The sequence below is a fragment of the Pieris rapae genome, chromosome 11 (genome assembly GCF_905147795.1).
Source record: "Pieris rapae chromosome 11, ilPieRapa1.1, whole genome shotgun sequence".
Classification (NCBI taxonomy): Eukaryota; Metazoa; Arthropoda; class Insecta; order Lepidoptera; family Pieridae; genus Pieris; species Pieris rapae.
Window position 1 is genome coordinate 8,026,333 of NC_059519.1, and position 21,128 is coordinate 8,047,460.

Consider the following 21,128-nt stretch of genomic DNA (forward strand, 5'->3'; position numbering starts at 1 on the left):
ACCTGACAATCAAAGTTTGGGTGTCCGTTATAGACATGCATAAATATGTAATATAGGTGACTCGCCCGGGCTTTACATGGTATACTGTCCCCGTAAAACATGACAGCCTTCCCCTGAAGCTATAGACAATTGTCGGTCATAAAGTCTCAGTTGCACTAAAATAATATAAATCATTATACACATGCAAATATTCTTACCGCTATCACTATCCTTCGGATTGCAGTCACAATTTTTTCCTTCTTTACAGTGTTCTGAGCATTCTTCGATTCCGCACTCTTTAAAATACAATTGAACAATTATAAATTTTTAATAAACTATAAGAGTTAAAGAGTTGAGTTAAAATTCGAAGTTTAAATTATTTCGGGCTAACATCGTTAAAACTTCGATTAAAACGTTTATAGGAACTATAACTGAAAAATAATATTATTAAATATTTAATGTCAATTATTATTATAGATGGTTAATAGAAATAAATCAACATATCTATATACCACTGGTAACCCTCTCCGTGTAACATGTAAGAATTTCTTCAGGAGAAAAACGTATTAACTTATTGATATGACAAATAAAGTATAAGATTTCCTCCTAAAATTGATTAATCAATGTAACTATGTGCACTTATAACAATTAATATATATTTTATAATTAATAATATTTTAATTGTCAATTGTCTATATCGCTTGTGACCTCACTTCATCTAGCAAGGTGAATTCGAGTCATAACCCATTCGACGTCGTAGACGTCAAATGAGCCTCCTGTTCTATGTTATTAATCTAATCTCGTAGCTAACTATTAAAGATTCTTATCATTCGTCGTACATCAATAAAATACTCGTTTGAACTAAGACGAAACAATACGTGTACAAGGTTTATTACTGCGGTGCACCTGTTCGCAAACTTTCTCAACTTCGCAACTAGTCACTGTGACTCTTTGAGTTATGTGAGGTCTTATATTACTTTTTGTTTAAGCGAAAATTTAGCATTAACAATCGTGTTACATATTATGCAACTATGACGACGAATGTATATTATTCAGAAATACACATTATTTGTATGTAAGGATGCAAGAAAAAAAAATCTGTTATGTCAGGTCTGTTTCGCGATCAATTGTTTTTCTTAATATGCAAGCAACTTTCTGTGCAGTCAGACACCGTCGACTTTATGTTTGGGTCTACGGCATGCTGGATTCCTGACGACATTTTTCGCGTACGAGCGAGGATTCGAACCTCGATATGTTGGTACTAAAAAAAATTGTTGGCACACACCTCGACGCTCACCTGGATATTCCATCAGATACAACAGACGGCCTTTAAAAAAATTCGTAGTAGAGAGAGTAGATAGAAAAAGTAGATGCTCACTTAATCAGTAATGAAACTACAAATCAAAGATCAATGTTAATTTATACGATGGTCCTTCTAAAACTTGGCTAAAACATCGACCATAAACTTTGTTAGCAAAAATATACCTGGAGCGGCTATTTCTGATTCACAAAGGTCGCCAGTGTAGCCCGGCGCACAGATGCAACTTACGGCGGCTGGCCCCATTTGCCTGAAATTACATAGGCTTTTACTATCGGTGCCTTAGTCCTTTAATTTCGGGACAAAGGTTGATGCTTGGTACATTCATGGTTTCTATTTACCAAGAGAGTTCTGTTCATTGAATACGATTGAAGTGTAGGAGAGAATATGAAATAAGATAAAAATACTTTATATCTTTAGCCGACATTGCGGTCTTATACAAATGTTAAATGGTAAACAGAAAAACTCCCAAAAAATATAAAAAGTGCAGGCAGCCTAGCAATATTTAAATTAAGATTAAAATACCACCTATTGAGTGATCCAATCTACGGAAATGAAAGTTCATCTAAGCTCAACCAAGTTTCTTTTTTTTTTTTAAATTGTAACGTTAGCATATAAGTGTTCTCATGTAAGTGACTAATGTCTATTATGAGAATAAATGTCTTTAATGTCTATAAGTATCCTAAGAATGTCCCATTTTTCAATTTTCCAAATTCCGTCAGAAATGACCAACCGAGGTGTTCAGACACCGAAATCGAAATCTTCGCGAAACTAGAAGAAACACTACTTTTCAGAGCTTCATTTATTCGGTAGTGGGTTAATTAATTTAAAAAAAAATTTAATCAGATAGGCATCTGATACTTCCGCTGCTAATTTAATGCTAGAATTTTTTGCTTATTGTTAAGCAAAGCCGAAGTAATTCAAAAGTGGTAGTCTAATATTTTTATTTTTGTAACAGTTAAGTTTACCATGATTCTTAAGAAAAGATAGCTCGTAAGATATAATATAGATTAACCATTATATATGATGAATTATCTATGGATAATAACTTTATGTAGTCATGAATGTGCAACCGTTTTTGACAGGGCTACAAATCGGCTTCCCTCATAAAATAGGCCTAATGTTTTTTTTTATAGAACGGGCAGGTGGCTCACCTGATGTTAAGTGATATCGCCCATGGACACTCTCAATGCCAAAGCGCTCGCGAGTGTGTTGCCGGCCTTTTAAGAATTGGTATTTTTTTGAAGGACCCTAAGTCGAATTGGTTCGGAAATACTTCAGTGGTGGTGCGAAAATGTTAATATGAACAAATTTTTAATAAAGTAAGTCCGTGTCTAATAAAGAGTTTGAATGAGAAATAAGAGCGGCGTGTAACTCGGAAAAGTTAAATACAAAATGGCTGCATTCTTAAGGCTATTAAATTTAAACTTTAAACAAAACTTCGCCACTTATTTTCATAATTCTTAATTCATAGTTGTTGCGCAGCGAGTTCGCTAATTGTTGGTTAAAAAGTACATTTTAATATTTTCATTTACTTTAAAAAATGAGGCAAATAAATCTTGCAATTAATTTAAAAGTTAAGACTTTATAAAGTTTCAGTGGAAGGAAGATATAAATTGTTACCTCTCTTCACGAGGCAATTAACAAAAAGTACTTCGGAGTACTTTAATAAAATACGTAACTTTGTCTTAATAATTATTATAGCTTTAATAAAGTAAGAACTCTTGCGTGAACCTTTTTTTAATTCTCTTTAAATCTGCTCCTTACTAGACATATTTCATGCAAAAGCACACATATTGATGCCTCAATACTACGTAGAAAGGCGACTAATAAAATAAAGCTAAACCTACAGTTATAGCCCAATGGGAATCAGTGTTGCTGGTTTTCAATTAAAGGCCGAAATGGTAGGTTAATTTCGGCCTTTTGGTGGCCATTGTGGTTAAAGAGATTTCTTTTTTATGCGTGTGTGCGTGTATGATTTATCTATGGAATATATTTATAACTAGAATTTAAAATGACATTACCTGCATATTCCTTTATTTTTGCATAAATTAGATGTAGTAGGACAGAGTGGACCGACACCGCAGTCGGGGCCCGAATAGCCCTCGAAACATGAACATGAGAATTCTCTGTAAATAACAATATATAACACTATAATATAAATAACCTATATGTTTTAATGTAATTCAGGTGAAGCCGTGTGTCTAGCTAGTAATATCCTTAGTATACCTTGTAAATTATCTGACGTCCATACAGTACTTTAATTTGAGGACTGCATGTCTCTTGTGAAAAAACTACAGCAATACAGTAATACTACAGGTAAAGACATTTCAATTTATAAGCTATAGGTTCTAATGTAAACTCGCTGCATTATCAAAACTTTATTGATTTGATCATGCATCGCGCACGAGTGTGAAATATCACACACGTGTAAAATATAAATTAAAGTGGCGTTAAATTGGACAAATAAATATAATATAAATAAAAAAGGACATAGCATATACAAAGAACAAAGTAAACTTAATACTATTTATTACATATATAAATTTTAAGAAATGTAAATTATAGTAATTTCTTTCTAATTTTTTTTCTGTATTTATTTCCTAATTATTTTGCAAGAACCCTTCCACAGGTGAAGGCTTCCTCCAAGGAACTCCAAGTATCTCAATTTTGGGTGATTTGCATCCAGCTCCAGCCAGCCGTTTTTGCATGGTCGTCCGCCCATCCCGTGAACGGTCTTCCTCCGTTTCGTTTCCCAATAGGGCTACTCCACCGGGTTACCTTTATTGTCCATCGTCAGAGAGTCTTGCTACATGCCCTGCCCAAATTGTACAAACAAGCCTAAGCTTATAGGTCCGTGGTTTGCATTAGACATAGACATAGACATATTATTTATTACAAACAAAACACACACACAACACAGCAGTAATCAAAGAGAAAAATTTAAATAAAAGGTATAAAGAGAGGTATATTATTTTTTCCCTTTCCCCTTCGGTCCGTCTCAAGCATATATTGCGTGTGTGCTGTGGCTGTAAATGGCCCTGGCTCAGCATTATGCTGAGGAGCAGAGTGTTCCAAAGCGCTGGTCATTCTGCCAGAGACCACATCAGCTAGTTAGCGCCTCAGTCGCAAAAAAAAAAGAATATTTTAATACTCATTATATACACATTATATAGTCCAACTTACGTAAAATCAGAAGATGCATAACAATGTCCAAGCAAACGGCACTCAATTGCGCTGCAGGAAGCCAGCGCTTGGGCGGGCGTTTGGGCGGGAGGCCGCACAGCGAACGTTACATTGAGACCGAACACCTGCAGAAGACCCAATGCTCGCAGCTGTGTGCCTTCTAGCCGGTCTAGGGTCAGCTCTACCACCAAAACTGGACTTTGGACCTGGGTAATAAAACATACCAATAAAGAAACATTTGTTTTATTTATTTGAACTTTTTATGTCATGTTACATTGTTGAGTAATTTAAATAGTAAAGATTCAATTTTGCTACTTGCTTACTAAATAGATAACATGAAATGTCAGTTATATAATATCTGTCTTTCCCCCAAAAATAGTGAAAGGTAATGTTCTAATATATGCTGCTATGGTATGAGGAACGTACATAAAAGGAAGACCCTTTTAGTAGAGCCAAATAGAATATTTCACTTAATTATAATTTTTTGTACGAAAGTAAATGTCATCCGTCTATGAAAAAAATTATGGGAACTTTGAGGAAAATTCAATTTTCTACGAATATTTTTCAGACATTGAATACTTATCGGATTCCGTCGAAATGTTTGGTTATTGATATTCGGGCGGTTGCCTCTCGATTCTATTAATTTTAATGTGCCATTCACATCAACGAAAAGGTCGTTTAAGAATGTTTACTGCGAATTACTTTCAAAATATTTACTGTGCTCTCGAACGTTAGGTAAGAAATATTGCTAGATTTTTAAGTAAAATTTCAACATTGCCAGTTAGACCTGCCTTTTTTAAATAAACGTTTTTTTATTCCTGGTTTTTTTTCCTAACAAATATAAACAATAGTCGATTGGTACTGGTATTTTCTTAATACTATTCCTGCATGTAACCCATTTCGGTTACTATGGAATTGTTTTACGCACAAACCCAATATCCTATCTTAATCCATTTTGACCATCTGAGATAGACATTTAATCCAAGTAAAGATGAAAGTGTGCCAATATCCATTCGTCGGATTGTAATAGCCATCTGTGGATATAAACTATCCATGGTAGGTCGAATCGGTGTATGTGGATACACCTTTGTATGAAAATGACAGTTCAACTGTGCCAATATCCTCTTAAGATTTAACTTACACCAGTTTTTAAAATAATTAAAAAACTAATTTGTTGATGTTTTAAACAGAGACATATTTATATTTTTATATAAACAGAGTATATTTTAAAATTATTTGAACGGTTTTATTTACTTTACTTGTTTTAAATTTAGTATCAAATATGAGTGTAAAGAGCGAAGAGATTGTATTCTATCCGTCGCCAAAAATGGATTGTCTTCGTAGGGTTTGGTTATTGGGACGCAGATAGGAGATCGAGCGACTGTCACGGTCTGATCTCGGATTGTTTTCTATCTGAGATTGTGGACTAATTATTAGGTTCGGGTATTAAAGGTTAGCATTCTCATTGCTAAAACATTAATCTTACACAGTGCGTAAACAATTACATATGACAGTTTAATTACATAATAGTATTATAATTAAGTAAAAGGACAATATCACTCACAGAATCAAACATCCAGACGAAAACAACATAAAATTTAAATTCAACACGAATTTGTCGAAAAGGATGAGTCCTGAAAAATCTTTTGTGAACGAAATGCTTGTGGCACTTTTCTTGATTTAATTTAAAATGTATTTCTAAAATGTTTCAGACTTTATCGTCTTGAATACAATTTGATCATAAACTTTAATTATAGTCTGTGTTCATTTGACATTTATTTGGGACATTGAAGTGAAGGACGAGGGAATAGTTGAAAGGGTAAATGATTCGGGAATGGGTTATGTGGAGTTTTTGACCGCTTCAAAAAGACTCCTATAGCAGTCTCATAATAAATATCATATTTTTTCAATCAAAACCACTGCTAGTTCCAAATATTGATAGAAGTTGATGACCACTCGCACAAAGCTTAGACAGAAATCAAGAAATATATATTTTACGACTTGGCAGCGACATTAGCCTTAGAGGATCTTCATGGCCGTATTTTCTGGTATGCAAAAAACATCTCTGTCTCTATTGCCGACCATTTCTTATTGTTTGTTGTATCTTTTGAATATTGGAATTCATCAAAAATGGTTAAAATAAAAAACGCGCTTGGCTTTATAAGTCAATGTAGTATCGAGACTTCGTCAGAAAATTATATTAAATTTCATGAACTAAAATCTACCTTGTAAATTCCGATTTTTCGCAGAAGAGTTTCTGTAACAATTAAAATAAACTACTTAATGTGCTGACTTAATGACTGAATAGTTAGTAAAAATGAGCTTTGAATACACTTAAAACTACAGTCATATAAATTTTACCCGTGATTTTTTATTACGACATAAGAAATTTATAGATTATATATTGCCATCATTGTATTGATAATACTAAAGGATCCCTCTGCCACCATTAGTCTTAGATCATCTATTGTGTCACAGTACACGAGAATTAATGCTAACAGTAAGCCTCTAATTCCTGTATAATCCTCGTAGGTCATCAACTAGGAGACTATTGTTTCCAACACCGTTACTCTGGTGTATATTAGCCATATTGCTGAAAGGGATGTTGACTTGGTTAGTAAATTATATCACCAACATTTTTGAAATTATTCTTTTAGCGCGTTAATCGGTAAATTTTTACGTTGTGTGCGCACACCGTCACAGTGAAGTTAGGTATAGTCAAGATTTTAGTTATGAAGTGAAACATCTTTATCGGCTTTAGAATTTACCGTCACATTTTTCGTTAAACGCCATCTTTTTATCATCCACGGTTGATTCGAAGAGATTTGAAACAAAAATACATATTAATGATAGGAATAATTTTATTACAATTAATGAAATTCTGTAAAAATTCAATCTAATTGTTGAAAGATTATTCTGTAAATCATATACACAGGGTAATGACAATCTACTAGTAATTGTAAACAACGTAAATGTTTTAATTATATTTGAAAGAGCACTTGTTCTATATTGTAATAGTTTCCACATACTGTAGTTTGTTAATAAATGAGAATCAATAAGATATCTTTGTTTTGATTCATTACCTTTCTAAGTAAAAGAAAATTAAAAAAAGAGGTCATAAAGAACATTTTTTTCTATTGGTAGTGTCTTTTTTGTACAACCGTAGAATAAAGCGAAAGATAAAATATTTTAAAAAGATTTATACCGAAGATGTATAACATCTATCGCGTCTACATAAATACACACTCGTTTTTTAAGTCTTTTGGTGCGTTAGGGAAAAAATGATGGGAGTAAATTTTTACGATGCGCGCGCACATGGTCACTAAAAACCGACACCCTGAAGTTAGCTGTAGTTTATGTAGTATAATGTAGTTTCTTCTTTTGGTACTGTCGTTTTTTCGGCAAACGAAGAATAAGGCGAAAGATAAAATTTTTGAAAAGATTTTTACCTTGTTACGTGAAAAAACTTTAACGCGTTTAACTTTAACTTTAATATACGTTGGTTTAATTGTAAATTGTAATGTAAGAAAATAAACTTAAACGTTTCTTACGTCTTCATACGTCTCTGTTTCTGAAATTCTTCAATATATTTTTAATTTCGCTCTTAATTCTCTTAGAATTATCATTTTTACGAGAACTGGAGCAGAACCTAAACAAAAAATTCTTTAATAAATTCTATAATATATTTTTAATTTCGCTGTTAATTCTCTTAGAATTATAATTTTTACGAGAACTGGAGCAAAACTGAAACAAAAAGCACACTACCGTCCCAAAGTTGTGAGTTTATACCTAATATTTTATATTGTAAAAATTGTTTTCCTCTGAAGATTTGTCTGATATCTGAATCACTGTATCTAATTTCTATAAATTTAAAGTTGTCTATCATTAAAACTTTTAAACAATTTAAAATGCAACTACTATCATCGTTTCGATTTCTCACATGCTAATAATTAATGCAGTTTATTTTTAAGTTTGGTTTATTAAATCATCACCGACTACCTGCATTTAATTAAACACCATCTAATATCGGTTACTTTGGTATCTCCAAGGCTCTCTTTAGGTCGCGCCATTGAAGTAAGTTATAACTGGTTGCGTTATGCGTACATACAAAAAATATGTCTAAAACCGTACGTTGTGAATGGTATAACAATGTTCAACAAGAATAAATTCCATTAACGGTTGTATTAAGTAACATTTAATAAAAACCGGTTGAACGGGATTTTATTACATATTTATTTTATCAATTACACGAGGTAAAAATCTTAAGTGAAAAAGTTACGACGGAATTCTGTTGTAAAAAGAACATATAAACATCGACAATTTTGTGGTTTTAAAAAGCTTTTATGCAACTGGTATTAACGTTTGAGTTTAAACAGGTTTTCCTATAATCGCTTTAACTGCATCAAGATTGCATTTGGATGGCGCAAATCCAGTTTCAAATCTCAAGTGACGTAGGTATTATCGGACGTAGGGTTGCCATTTTGATTCTAAAATAATGTAAACAAAAACATTTTTGTGCTTTGTTAAGTATGTAATAAAGTATATTCGCATTGGCAAAGGGTTTTTGGACTGGATAAAAAGTGAAGTCCGTGACATAGCAATTTATTTAACAATTTTTTTAAGTTAAAGAAATATTTTTCTATGTATTTGTGTTCTGATACCACGGCCACGTGTTGCTCCATGACCGCTACCACATCCTTCAACTAATTATAATGAGTAAAATCCAGGGTAAACAGCATGTTGGTAGAAGGAAAAAGTCATGTCTTCGCAACTTTAGGGAGTGGATGGGTATTGCAAATGCGGAAGAGTTGGTGCTTCTGGCACAGGATAAGACACGCTTCAAGAGACTGACGGCCTCCAGTAATGGAGAGGCAGTTAAAGAAGAAGAGAAGTCTTCTGATAAGACTGCTGTTACATCACAACGATTTGCAAATGCAATATTTTACGACTTTTTTATATGTTCTGGAAAATAGTTAAACAGTGCCAGTTATCGGTGTTCCAATCATTATATTCACTGAGAGGAAACTTCTTGTCATATAAACCGGTAGCAATTCTTGTATTACTGGAATTTTAAACGCCGACCTAAATTAGGGAATAATAAAGTCAAAACGACAAAAATTAAAAATGTAAGATATGGGTCTCAGATTTCTGTATCTGTTTAGTGATATTTTGTTTATAGGAAATAACGTTATGAGCCTTCTGTGCGTCATACACCATTCACTGCTTTCATCGTACGAGCGTGTGTTAAATGCATATACAATAAACCCTACCTACGTACCTAGGCCAACGTTGCTCCAATATTGCTCTCGGTTCAGTGTTGCCAGATCAGGGGATTTCCCCCTAGATTTGGGGTTTCTTAACCGAGTTAGAGGCAGAATAGGGGGAAAGAATATTTAGGTGTTTTTTAGGGGAAATTTCAAAAACACGCCAAGTACAGTTTTTTTTGCTATTGTATATTACGGTTCTAATTTTGGTACTAAATTGAAATACGAATAGATCGTAAGAATAGGTTCCGTATCTCTAACCTTACTCATTGTATATTCGTTAGAGATAACGAACGACGTGATTTTAACTAAACACAAATTCTACAATTAAATTAAAATTCTTTAATTTTTTTGTGTTTTAAGGTTTTTGTTCATTCTTTTTTACTAAAAATATTATATACCAAGTGTCGCATGGGCTTTATGGTTGTTCTTGTGGAGATCCAGCTTCGGGCCACATGAGTCCAAACATGATGGTTGGTGTGGGATTCTCTCTCAACTGGTGAGGGTATCAAATTAGTCTACGGGTATATCGCCAAGACCATCTGGCAACACTGTCTCGGTCAAATAATATAAATGTTCTAAAACTTTAGTTCTTGCCTAACCCTACTTCAATAGATGCGCGAATAGCTTAAGATAAGGCCAAATAGAAAATGTTACGACGTGCACTTTGTAAGTACAACTAAGCTGGACAAGGTGAATAATGCATGCTCAGAGAAGGAATAAACTTTGTGTGAAAGATAATACCATTCACTGTCCTTCTAGTTCGATTTATTCCACGGCTCCCTGGTCTAGATTTGTTGAACTGTGAAATCCTTATGCAACTTTACACTAACTACAAAACAAAAGACGATTTTTTTTTGAGAGAGATTTTTTTCACTTGTATAGGGTTTCCGATTGATATAACAATATTGTTAACACGTTTCTAGAAAGTAATTACTGCGTTTCATGTAGCTGTTGTTAAAGAAAATATAAAAGACCTGATACATTTAATTAAATGTCCACAGTTTTTCTCAGAAGGTACATTTAATTTATCTGATATTGTGTAAATGTTACAACGGTTACACTTAATTCCCGCTATATATTAGGTTTTTTTAGAATACTTTCAAAAGTGTAGTCGTAAAATAATGTTTTTAAATAAAAACCTAAACATAGCAATCAAATAAACAGTAATTAAAATTGTCTTATATAGCATTAATAAAAATTAATAAAAAGAAAAAACAAAAACATATTTAAAACGTTTGGTTCCTGTGGCACGCTGGCCGCATTTCGCAGACTTATTCGTTGAGGAAAGCATCACCTCTGGGTTAACCGGTACCATCTACCAGGCGCCATCTTAAATACTTAACAGCGCCTGTGCACTAGAACCTCATGCCCAAGAGCCTCTACTCCAAAGAGATAATGATTTACTTTTTTAAAAGAGTACCGAGAGTTTTTTACGCCGGCCTACACCCTCTGTCTTCTTTGCCAATGAATAGGGATGCCTACAGGTTCAATTTTAATGACGTGTAATAAGTGATACCTTGATGATCTTATGTTCCAAAATAATCGTATTTTTTAATGAATCTCTGTTTAATATATGTCATAAAATAAGTAATATATATAATGATTTGTATATAAATATATATATCAAAATGATTTCGTTACGATTGTGTTAGCGCAAAACAATTTTTTTTACTAACAAATAATTAAAAATCTAAGCAATGATTCAAGACTTAATGTAAGTTACAGACATACGGTATATGGTAAATAATACAGAAATGGTTACATATACACAGTTTTGATATTATTAACTACACATTAAACAAGTTTTAAAACTATTCAAGTTATATCTACTTTATATTAGTAATTCATTTTGTAGAGGAAAGACTTAAAACAACTAAACCGATTTTCTTTCGCGAAGTTCTTTGAGTACAAAAGCTTCATTATCGACTAACACAGATAACGTTTCAATGAAAACGAGCATGGTCCACAGTGAAAAATGTTTAAAAAGCGGGTTTTTTTTTCCTTTTGAGAGCTTCGATCGATCTTATGCAGGACAGAAGAATAAATACTAATACACAACGACGTAGGCAATCCGATACAACCGAATTGAAGTTATATTTTTTTATAGAACAGGGGGCAAACGGGCAGGAGGCTCACTTGATGTTAAGTGACACCGCCGCCAATGGACACTCGCGTTGCACACTCGCGAGTGCGTTGCCGGCCTAATAAAACACGTCAATCGCGATGTATATTGTTGCCAGATTCCGAAAACAACCTTACACCCGCGGTTGAACATTGTCTGTTCACATCATAACTTCCTATTCAGATGTTTATGGTTTTATTTTTACACGCCCCTCTTTACGACCTCGTAAAACGCGAATGAATAAATCAAGCAAATTCTCGCGTTAGCTTATTTGAAGGTGACAGTTTTATTAATGTAGCTCAATAAATGTACTAGACTAGTAGATGTTCGCACGTGTAATTGTTATTTGTATTAAAAAATTGTCGGATCCGAGTGGGTCGGCATACGATACATTGGGTGCCGAAAACTCGGTTCCAAGAGCTAGCAAAGGTTTAAACAATGAACGACGAGAATGAACAATGAATGAGGGACGCTCGCACGGATCCGAGTGGGCGGCACCGCTACTATGACCCAGCTGGACCAAGAAAATCGGATCCAAGAAAAGAGCACTTAATGTGTTAAAAAATCAGATTTATTCCACCTCAGGAAACAGTCCAATTTCATCGAACGAATTCAGTTCAGCAATTTTAACAATGTAGTCAGAATCCATTTCTGGAGACATGTTCTAATGTTTAATTTTCATCATATCATGTACATTTGAAACAATAAGTTTATACGAGACGTAAAGCGATAAAAACAGACCTTTTCGTGTCTAATGCGAAACCGCAAAATTCCTGTTTATTTGTATTTTGTCTCAAATCCTCGCCCCGCAATGTTTTCCTACTATTTTGAATACCAACGAATAATTTATTGTTTTTCTGTTTTTGGCTCGGTCCAATGTATTTAAACCAAATCATTCTTAGAATGTGAAAAGTGGTTTTTGGGATTTTTCCAAATTCGAAATTCGAAAGAGAAACTAAGTAAAACTGTTAGTCTCTATAAGAAATAAATGTATTATTTCACATTCTTTGCTTCAATAATCAATTTAAGATTTCGCGGTATAATGCGCATCAGGCCACTATTTGGTAGTTCAAGCATAGAAAACGAAATTAGATCCCAGCAATGAAACCTTTTTGCGTCTAATTAAATAACATAAAACTTCGTTTTATTGAAATGATGTAAATCCTGACAAATCCATTAAATTAATTATTTCAGTTGATTGTCAGATTCTGTGTGCGTCAGGAAGGGAGGTATCGTAAAATTCCGACGACGAATTTTATTGACATCCGTAACAAGATAGTCGGGATTTGCGTCGGATCTCTTTTGTCGGAGACTCTTTACAGCCAGATAAAACGGTTTTGGCCAGCCGGAAATAGTTCAAATGACGGAGTTTTCTCTGTTAGAATGCAATTCTTATTTTAAAATTACTGTAGTTATGCAACGGAATTAGAAATTTAAATTATATGACAATGGCCATTTTCTTAATTTCACAATTTTATTTTCACTTATGATTTAGAAATATGGGATTTATTTAGGCGGAAAATGCATTAATAGAATAAAGATAAGAAATTTTATAATTAAATAAATTATAAAATTAATAATTATAATAAATCTGTAAATTCAATATGTACAATAATACAAAAACCTTTACACTGGCCGGGCAAGTATTTCTCGGGCAGATGTCGATGAGTACCGGAACAAACTTGTGTCTGAAGTAGAAACCCTACTACGTGGAGTCTCTGACTGGGGCAGACTAAACCTAGTCCAATTTAACCCCAAAAAGACACAAGTTTGCGCGTTTTCCGCTAAAAAAACACCCTTTGTCGCTACTCCTCTTTTCGAAAACACTCTCCTTAAAGCCACCGCCAGCATTGGAATACTTGGCGTTGACATATCGAACGACGTTCAGTTTCGCGGTCACTTGGAGGGAAAGGCAAAATTAGCCTCCAAAAAGCTCGGTGTGCTCAGCAGGGCGAGACGGTACTTCACTCCGGGCCACCGCTTGCAACTATATAAAGCGCAAATTCGGCCCCACATGGTGTACTGTTCCCACCTTTGGGCGGGTGCTCCCCAGTACCAGCTTCTTCCACTTGACCGTATTCAACGAAGAGCGGTTCGAATCGTTGACGACCAAAATCTCTCCAAGCGGCTTGATCCTTTGGCGTTGCGTAGAGATGTGGGGTCTCTCTGCATCTTCTACCGCATTTACCATGGAGAGTGTTCAGAGGAGTTGTTCGGATTAATACCTGCAGCTGAGTTTCATCATCGGACGTCGAGGCAGAATACGAAATTCCACCCGTATCACCTCGACGTCCGCCGTTCCACAACTGCGCGTTTTTCCAGGCAGTTTTTGCCGCGCACCACCACTCTGTGGAACCAGCTGCCAACTGAAGTATTTCCGAACCAATTCGACTTAGGGTCCTTCAAGAAAAGAGCGTACCAATTCTTAAAAGGCCGGCAACGCACTCGCGAGCCCTCTGGCATTGAGGGTGTCTATGGGCGGCGGTATCACTTAACATCAGGTGAGCCTCCTGCCCGTTTGCCCCCTGTTCTATAAAAAAAAAAAAAACCTTGAAATATTCATCTTTAAGAAAAGATATACCGCTGGTACATTACAAGCAGAATTGAACGTATCTAAACTACCTACCTATATTATATATGGCAAGCGATTTTTTATAAGGTAAAATATTATAGTGAAATCGACACATGAGACAATGTTAGGGTGGTTACAGACAAGCGTGTGTGATTTAATATATCAAAAAAATTGGTTGTCTGTAAAGTCGGTTTACTGACGATGAATGGTTGCATTTTTCAAAAGAAATTTTTAAGTTTATTTGTTTGATAGATATTTTGTATGGATATAGAGAAGGAGGTAAATGGATATCACAATTGAATTGATCAAGTTACATTTATTTGTACGCGTAAATACAATTATGTCAATTTTTTAACGAACGAAAGCTGCCGAACGCGGAGGCCGATTGTGCCTCTTTGTCGCTCGTTCTGCGCTATCGCTTGCACTTCAAGCCTTTAATGTAACGCCTCAGAGCGAGGTAACGCCGCATCCGTCATGTTTTTTCGTGCGTGCATCCAGCTCCATCAAATTATAAGACGTTGTCATGTCAAAAATATTTTTAGAAAATAGGAATATAGATTTGTTTCAGTACCGTGTACAGTTTAGTGTGTACTAAAATAATATTCGTTTTTTTTAATAGTATTTTACACTAATTAATGTATACATTACTCGTACAGGAATGTTGTTAATATATTGGGTCATTGGTTTGAGAGTAATGTAACTTGCATTTCAGATGTGTTTAAAGGTGACTGGCAATCTACCAAGGCGTCACTGCTTCGTTACAAACTGAGTCACCTTTTAACACGCTAATTAACGTCTTTTGATTTCTTGATCTAGAAGGTAGATAAATAGGTTTTTTTCCTTTATCGTACATTTTTAGAAGCATAGGTAGGAGGGCAAGAGAGGGCAACCCACGAACACTCATTTTTGTGGGCGTCACGCAAGCACAGTTTTATTTCCCACCGACAAAGTATTGCATCAACCTACTCCAGACCCCATATTCTGATAAGGATACCCTTCGCTAAACCCACCATTGGTTCATACACTTTCGTAACGGGTACATCGGTATCGCTTAGCAATTTATTGCGCTGTTACAGATCTGAGTCTGCTCCGCATGTTCACTATTGTTCGCGAATTCCAATATGAAAACGCCTTTAAGAAAAGCCGGGTCCTTAGCTGGATTCGACAGACCATTTGTTTTCATTCGCACGATACTTTCGCGTAAATCGGTCGTCCCCATTCGGAACGACGGCTTTTCTGTTCCGGATATTGTTTTTCTATTTTCAAACGAGAAATGAATCGTTATTTATTTTTGGATGGGTGTTTACACTAAAAATGGATAAATTTACAATAAGTACCCTCGACGCCAAAGGAGACAATTTTATATATAAGATTTGAAAAAAGAACTTGGTATAGAGTCCAACACGCATATATATATTTTTTTTTATTGATAAAGTTAAGGCACACTGATACATTGGTAAAAACAAACACAAAATACAATTTTTAATGTGACAAGCAATTAGAGGCAAACATGACATTCATTTAAAGCACACACAAATATCAATCGAAAGAATTTTTCTAAGTAATTTCTGCAATTTTTTGCAGAAAAATCTTAAAAAAACGGAACTCAACTGCGAAGATATGATAATGTTTTCTTAATATTTATGTAACTATAATATGTAATTTAACTTATTATTCATGCTAATCTTTGGTGCTAATTCAAATATCAGTTATTATTAAATAACTGTACTGCCGTGGTAAATGAAGTTATTTGAATTTCAACTGAAATTCAAGCAGAAATATGGACAACATTTTAGGAATATTAAGGTTGTGTTTGGTTTATTCTCCGTGCACCAGTATAATGCACCGAAGCATTTCGCATTCTCCTGAGAGACGATGCGACTTGTTCAGAACAATGCATATGAACGTTACTCGTACACATACTCGTACTTGTTGAGATTTAATAATAAAAATATTATAAATTATCTACGTAATTTGGTAGATTGTTTTTTGTTATGTTACGAAAACGATATAAACATCACGAAAACCAATTTAGGTGAGAAGTAGGAACTGCGTCTTCAGCCAAACAAGTGGAATACATACAGCCGATATTGTCATATACAAGTTAGGTATTTATTTAAGCAACAAAATTGAACCGAGCTTTGATAACATACAAATACATAAACACCCAGGTCAAGGCAAGTTGTAGGTAAAGCCAAGCTTCCAATCTTCAATTTAATTAAGTTGACTCAACTTTTTGTTTTGTATTCCACTGTATGGTGGAAAAATCTTTGCGAAAGTTCTCGAACTTTATAAATTAATAAAAGTTGAAATCGTTCGACTAAGAACTTGAAGAGTAATATTTACTTAAGTAAGGCTTGGGTAGTTTAAAAATAAGTTGGGGGAATTCTTCTAATCTCTTCGTTGCAACTTAACAAATAATAATTTATCTAATCATGTGACAAATAAAATAAACGATAAAAAGTATCGGTTTTCTGTATATGCTTTGTGATAATTAGTTCTAATAAGCAACAAACCCTCTGTGCCTGACACATGCCGTCGGCTTTTAAGGCAAGCCGATTTCCTCGATGTTTTCCCTCACCGTACGAGAAAATTTTTAATGCACACATGTGTCCATTATTGCACACGGCCTCAGGTGAGATGTGAGTCCAAAGGTCATTTAAAATATTTTTACATTTGATTCAATACAATTAAGAAATAATGCATCCGTTTTAATTCTTGTAATTTGATAAACTTTACTTAGCGCCTGCGCATAATAGTGATGAGTTATCACTGGTCACTACTTACGCTCAGACATCGAGAAAGTATTAAAACAATATTTTTACTGCTTTTTGTGTTACAATTGAAAAAAATATCTACTTCAAATCGATTATTTTTTAGTTATATTTTCAAACGCTGTCAAAGTTGCTAGATACTACAAAGTCAAGAGGCGTTTTGCATAAATTATATATTATGACTGAATAGGACTCCACATAGTTAGGTAAAATTATAAAAAAAATTTGTAGTGACGAGTCAAATGAATTATGAATGCTATACATTTCAATTGTTTTGTGTCGTTAAGTTTACGCGCAATAAACTTGTTTCAATGTTTTACGTTTGATTAAGTTTTAAATTGACGCGTTTCGCTTCTACACTTTAAAAAAGAACTAATGACGTAGTAAACTGATAGGCAACATTGAATTCTACATATATAGGTATTTATTATTTGATGCTATTCGCAGTATTAAGATAAAAAGTAACGATGAGCAATGACAGAAGTATAAGAAACAATGCAGAAATTTTTCCTCCATATCTAACGCGGTATCCAACATTTTATAATTTTTAAAAATTATAAGTGGGTCACGTATTTAAATTGGACTGTCCACAACAACACCTTTCTGGAAAATAACGAAACTGACCTAAATAAATACGAACATCATATCCTAATTATAGAACAAAAACAATATAGTGTAGGTATATGTATTTTAAAAGTCAAATGTAAAATCGCTGATGCTTATCGAAGCACTAGCAATTAATCCTTTTGACAGTTGATACTTATTGACAGCTACTTACAAAAAAAATGTGGCACTACAACTGGTCTGGGCCTCAGATTTCTGTATCTGTTCCATGAATTATTTTTTTTAATGGACAAGTAGGTTATCAACAGTTTGTGTCTGACATATACATACCGGTTTCTTCACGATGTTTTTCTTTACCGTACGAGCGAGTTTTACATGCGTACAATGTCAGAATGTTCATTGATACATAGCCGGGCATTGAACCAATGACCTCGGAAATGAGAGTCATGCGACAAGGCCAACACTGTGTCAAACCTTCGAATAGTACGTATTTCGTGATCGTCAAACTATGGCGCGGTTCGCTTGTTTGTGATTGGCCTAACGGAATGACGTAATGTCTCATGTCTTTGATTGGACTAGACAACGTTTATTTATTAGAATAAAATTTAATCTAATTAATTAAATGTTTCTATTTATAAATGAGTTTATATATAAAAAAAATAATTTAATTTTATATTTTTTCGACAATTTATTTTCCTAACACACAATATATAAACTCAAATCAAACTTAAATCGGTTTGCCGATCCCGATAAACACCTCTTCCAGACCCTTCCATACTGCTTCATTTCATCGTCCCATATATGCTACTGACTGCCTTATTTTCCAGTTAATCGTACAATTTTTAAACGCTTTTATAGAAAATGTACCACATTCAGTTTTTGTTATTGGTATCATAAAGAATATAAGGCAATATAGGAACTCGTATATATCACAAAGAAAATCTTTGTTTCAAGCGTTGCATACAAACAAGGAGATATCCCTGAATGTAAAAAATAGCTATTTAGCATACGATCCCCGTAGGCGGTATTTCTTAGGTTTCTATAGGGTTGTCAGGTTTCGGTGAAATTACTTGAGTTTTCAAATTTTTCTCTGTTTAAATATCCTTCATCGGAGTGTTCGGAATATTAAAGATTAAATTGCTCGAATTGTTCCAGTAGTCTTTAGAGTTTTTGTGATTCATTTTTATTTTTTTATGTTACAGGAGGCAGACGGGCAGAAGGCTCGTTAAGTGATACCGCCGCCCATAGACACTCGCACTGCCAGAAGGCTACCAAGCTTTTAAGAATTGGTACGGAAATATCAGCGGGCAGCTGGTTCCACATAGTGGTGGGGCACGACAAAAACTACCTTAGAAAACGCTCAGATGTGGAACAACGGATGTCATGGTGTTAGAATGGTTTTTAGTATTTTGCCTTGACGTCCGATGATGAAACTCAGCTGCAGATATTAGTCCCAACAACTCCTATGTACACTCTGCATGGTAAATGCGGTGGAACAGAAAAGAGAGATGCCATATCTCTAGATATAGTATCAATACTCTATCTCATAACCTATGAAATCAATAGTTAGAGTACTACATTAAACGTTCTAGAAAACGGTCAAATAATAACTGGTAGTTAACTTTCTAGAACCTAGACTAGTCTAGGTCAAGAAAGCCGTCGAAATTATGACTTTTTAGAATTGTGTGCTAATGTGCTCTGAATATAATTACAAATTATATTCAAAGATTCATAAGAGAAACTGAAGACATGATATAAATACAAACAATAACTATTCCATTGTGAACCATTTTGGGTGAGGCAAAACATCATCATTGACATTCCCGAATTTCATATTTAGAACGTTTTATAATTTTGTTGAATATAAATTTCGGTGATAGATTTGTTGTCGCGATGTCAATATGCAATAAAACTCCGAATATTCCGATTTTCAGATTTTCAACCCTGATTCGGTTCATTCCGATTCTTTTATTTGTTTGCTTGCCCTGAGGTGTTTACGAAACAAAGACGTAATTCCAAAATGTTGTTTCGTTCTATTTGAGTTCCATTTGCTTTGAAATAATACAGTCAATATATTTTCATTCTATTTGCTTAATTTGATATAGAATTAGAATATTTACTTACATTTTAATACATTTGTCGACCTAATTTGAATGAAATTAGAATAATCGTGAGTTAATGTCTTCATCAAGGCCGTAATATTCGAAGAATAAATTGGTGAATAAAAAAGCTTGGGGAAAGCTTATACATATGAAACTTTCGTATCACAGTTTATAAGCAAACTACTCAGGCTTGACAGATTTTCATGATCTTTTTATGTATTATTGATTGATTAGGTTAGCCCACCCCTCAAAGGCATTTTTATTTTTTGTGATAAATTTTAACATCCAACCCCCTCCTCAAACCAAATCAATTTTTAATAAAGATTTCATCACTACATAGTAAAACAAAGCGCTTCTCTCTATATCCCTACGTATGCTTAAATCGTTAAAAATAGCCAACGGATTTTGATGCGGTTTTATTAATAGATACAGTGATAGAAGAGGAAGGTTTATATGTATAATAACATCCTTGAAACAGTGGAGAAATTCTGTTATTTTTGAGGTCTCTTTGTGACGTCGTAAATAATTATTTTTTTTCCGATTACATTGCAAACGCACGCTGAACCCTCAGTGATTTATCAAAATAATGTACCTACTTAGTATTGTACACATTGAAAAGGTCTACAGAACCCTTAAGGCCTACAGCGAGAATCCATTAAAAAAAGCGGTTCTCCCTATAGCACTTAGAATATAGCAGCGATCGGACGCGTTTATTATCAGAGTTCTCTAGCGAGGAAAATAACAATACTTAATAAAAACGTGCTTTTCATCAGTATTCAACCTGTGCGGAGCCCGTACACATAGTCCACAATGTCTGCTAACGGAGTAAATTAGAGTCAAGAATCAAAAGTAGTTTCACAGGAGACCGAAGAGCTGGCAGCTACCTCGGACAAAGAATTAGTCTAGCTATTCAAAGGGGGGCCGCTGCGAGTATCTTCGGACGCTTACCTAAATCCTTTTAATACTACATTTTAGTTATTATATTTTAAGGTTAGTTATTATAATAGTCTGAAATGAGGTGGAAAGTATTCATGCGTCCTGTTATAGATTATGTTATTTTATTAAAAATAAATAAATCAATGGTGCTACAAGCTGTTTTAGGTCTGGGCTTCAGATTTCTGCATCTGTTAATCTAATAGGTGTAAGTCTATGTAGGTGAACAGCCTTCTGTGCCTGACTCACGCCCTCGACTTTTGGGTCAAAGGCAAGCCGGTTTCCTCACGATGTTTTCCTTCACCGTTCGA

General features: G+C 34.3%; 1 protein-coding gene across 6 annotated transcripts in view; it reads right to left on the reverse strand.

Annotated features, from left to right (window-relative positions):
- LOC110994312 overlaps positions 1-21,128 on the reverse strand; it is a 75,544-nt gene that overhangs the window by 13,634 nt on the left and 40,782 nt on the right. For all 6 annotated transcript variants that reach the window (XR_006750494.1, XR_006750495.1, XM_045630048.1 and 3 more), the window contains exons 3-6: positions 4,484-4,689; positions 3,322-3,426; positions 1,465-1,547; positions 198-275 (exon numbers count right to left, since the gene is read on the reverse strand). Coding sequence is in view for 4 of the 6 variants with exons in the window: in XM_045630048.1 (XP_045486004.1) it covers positions 198-275; positions 1,465-1,547; positions 3,322-3,426; positions 4,484-4,689 (472 nt within the window). In the remaining 2 variants the exon portion in view is untranslated. The remainder of the gene's footprint in view (positions 1-197; positions 276-1,464; positions 1,548-3,321; positions 3,427-4,483; positions 4,690-21,128) is intronic.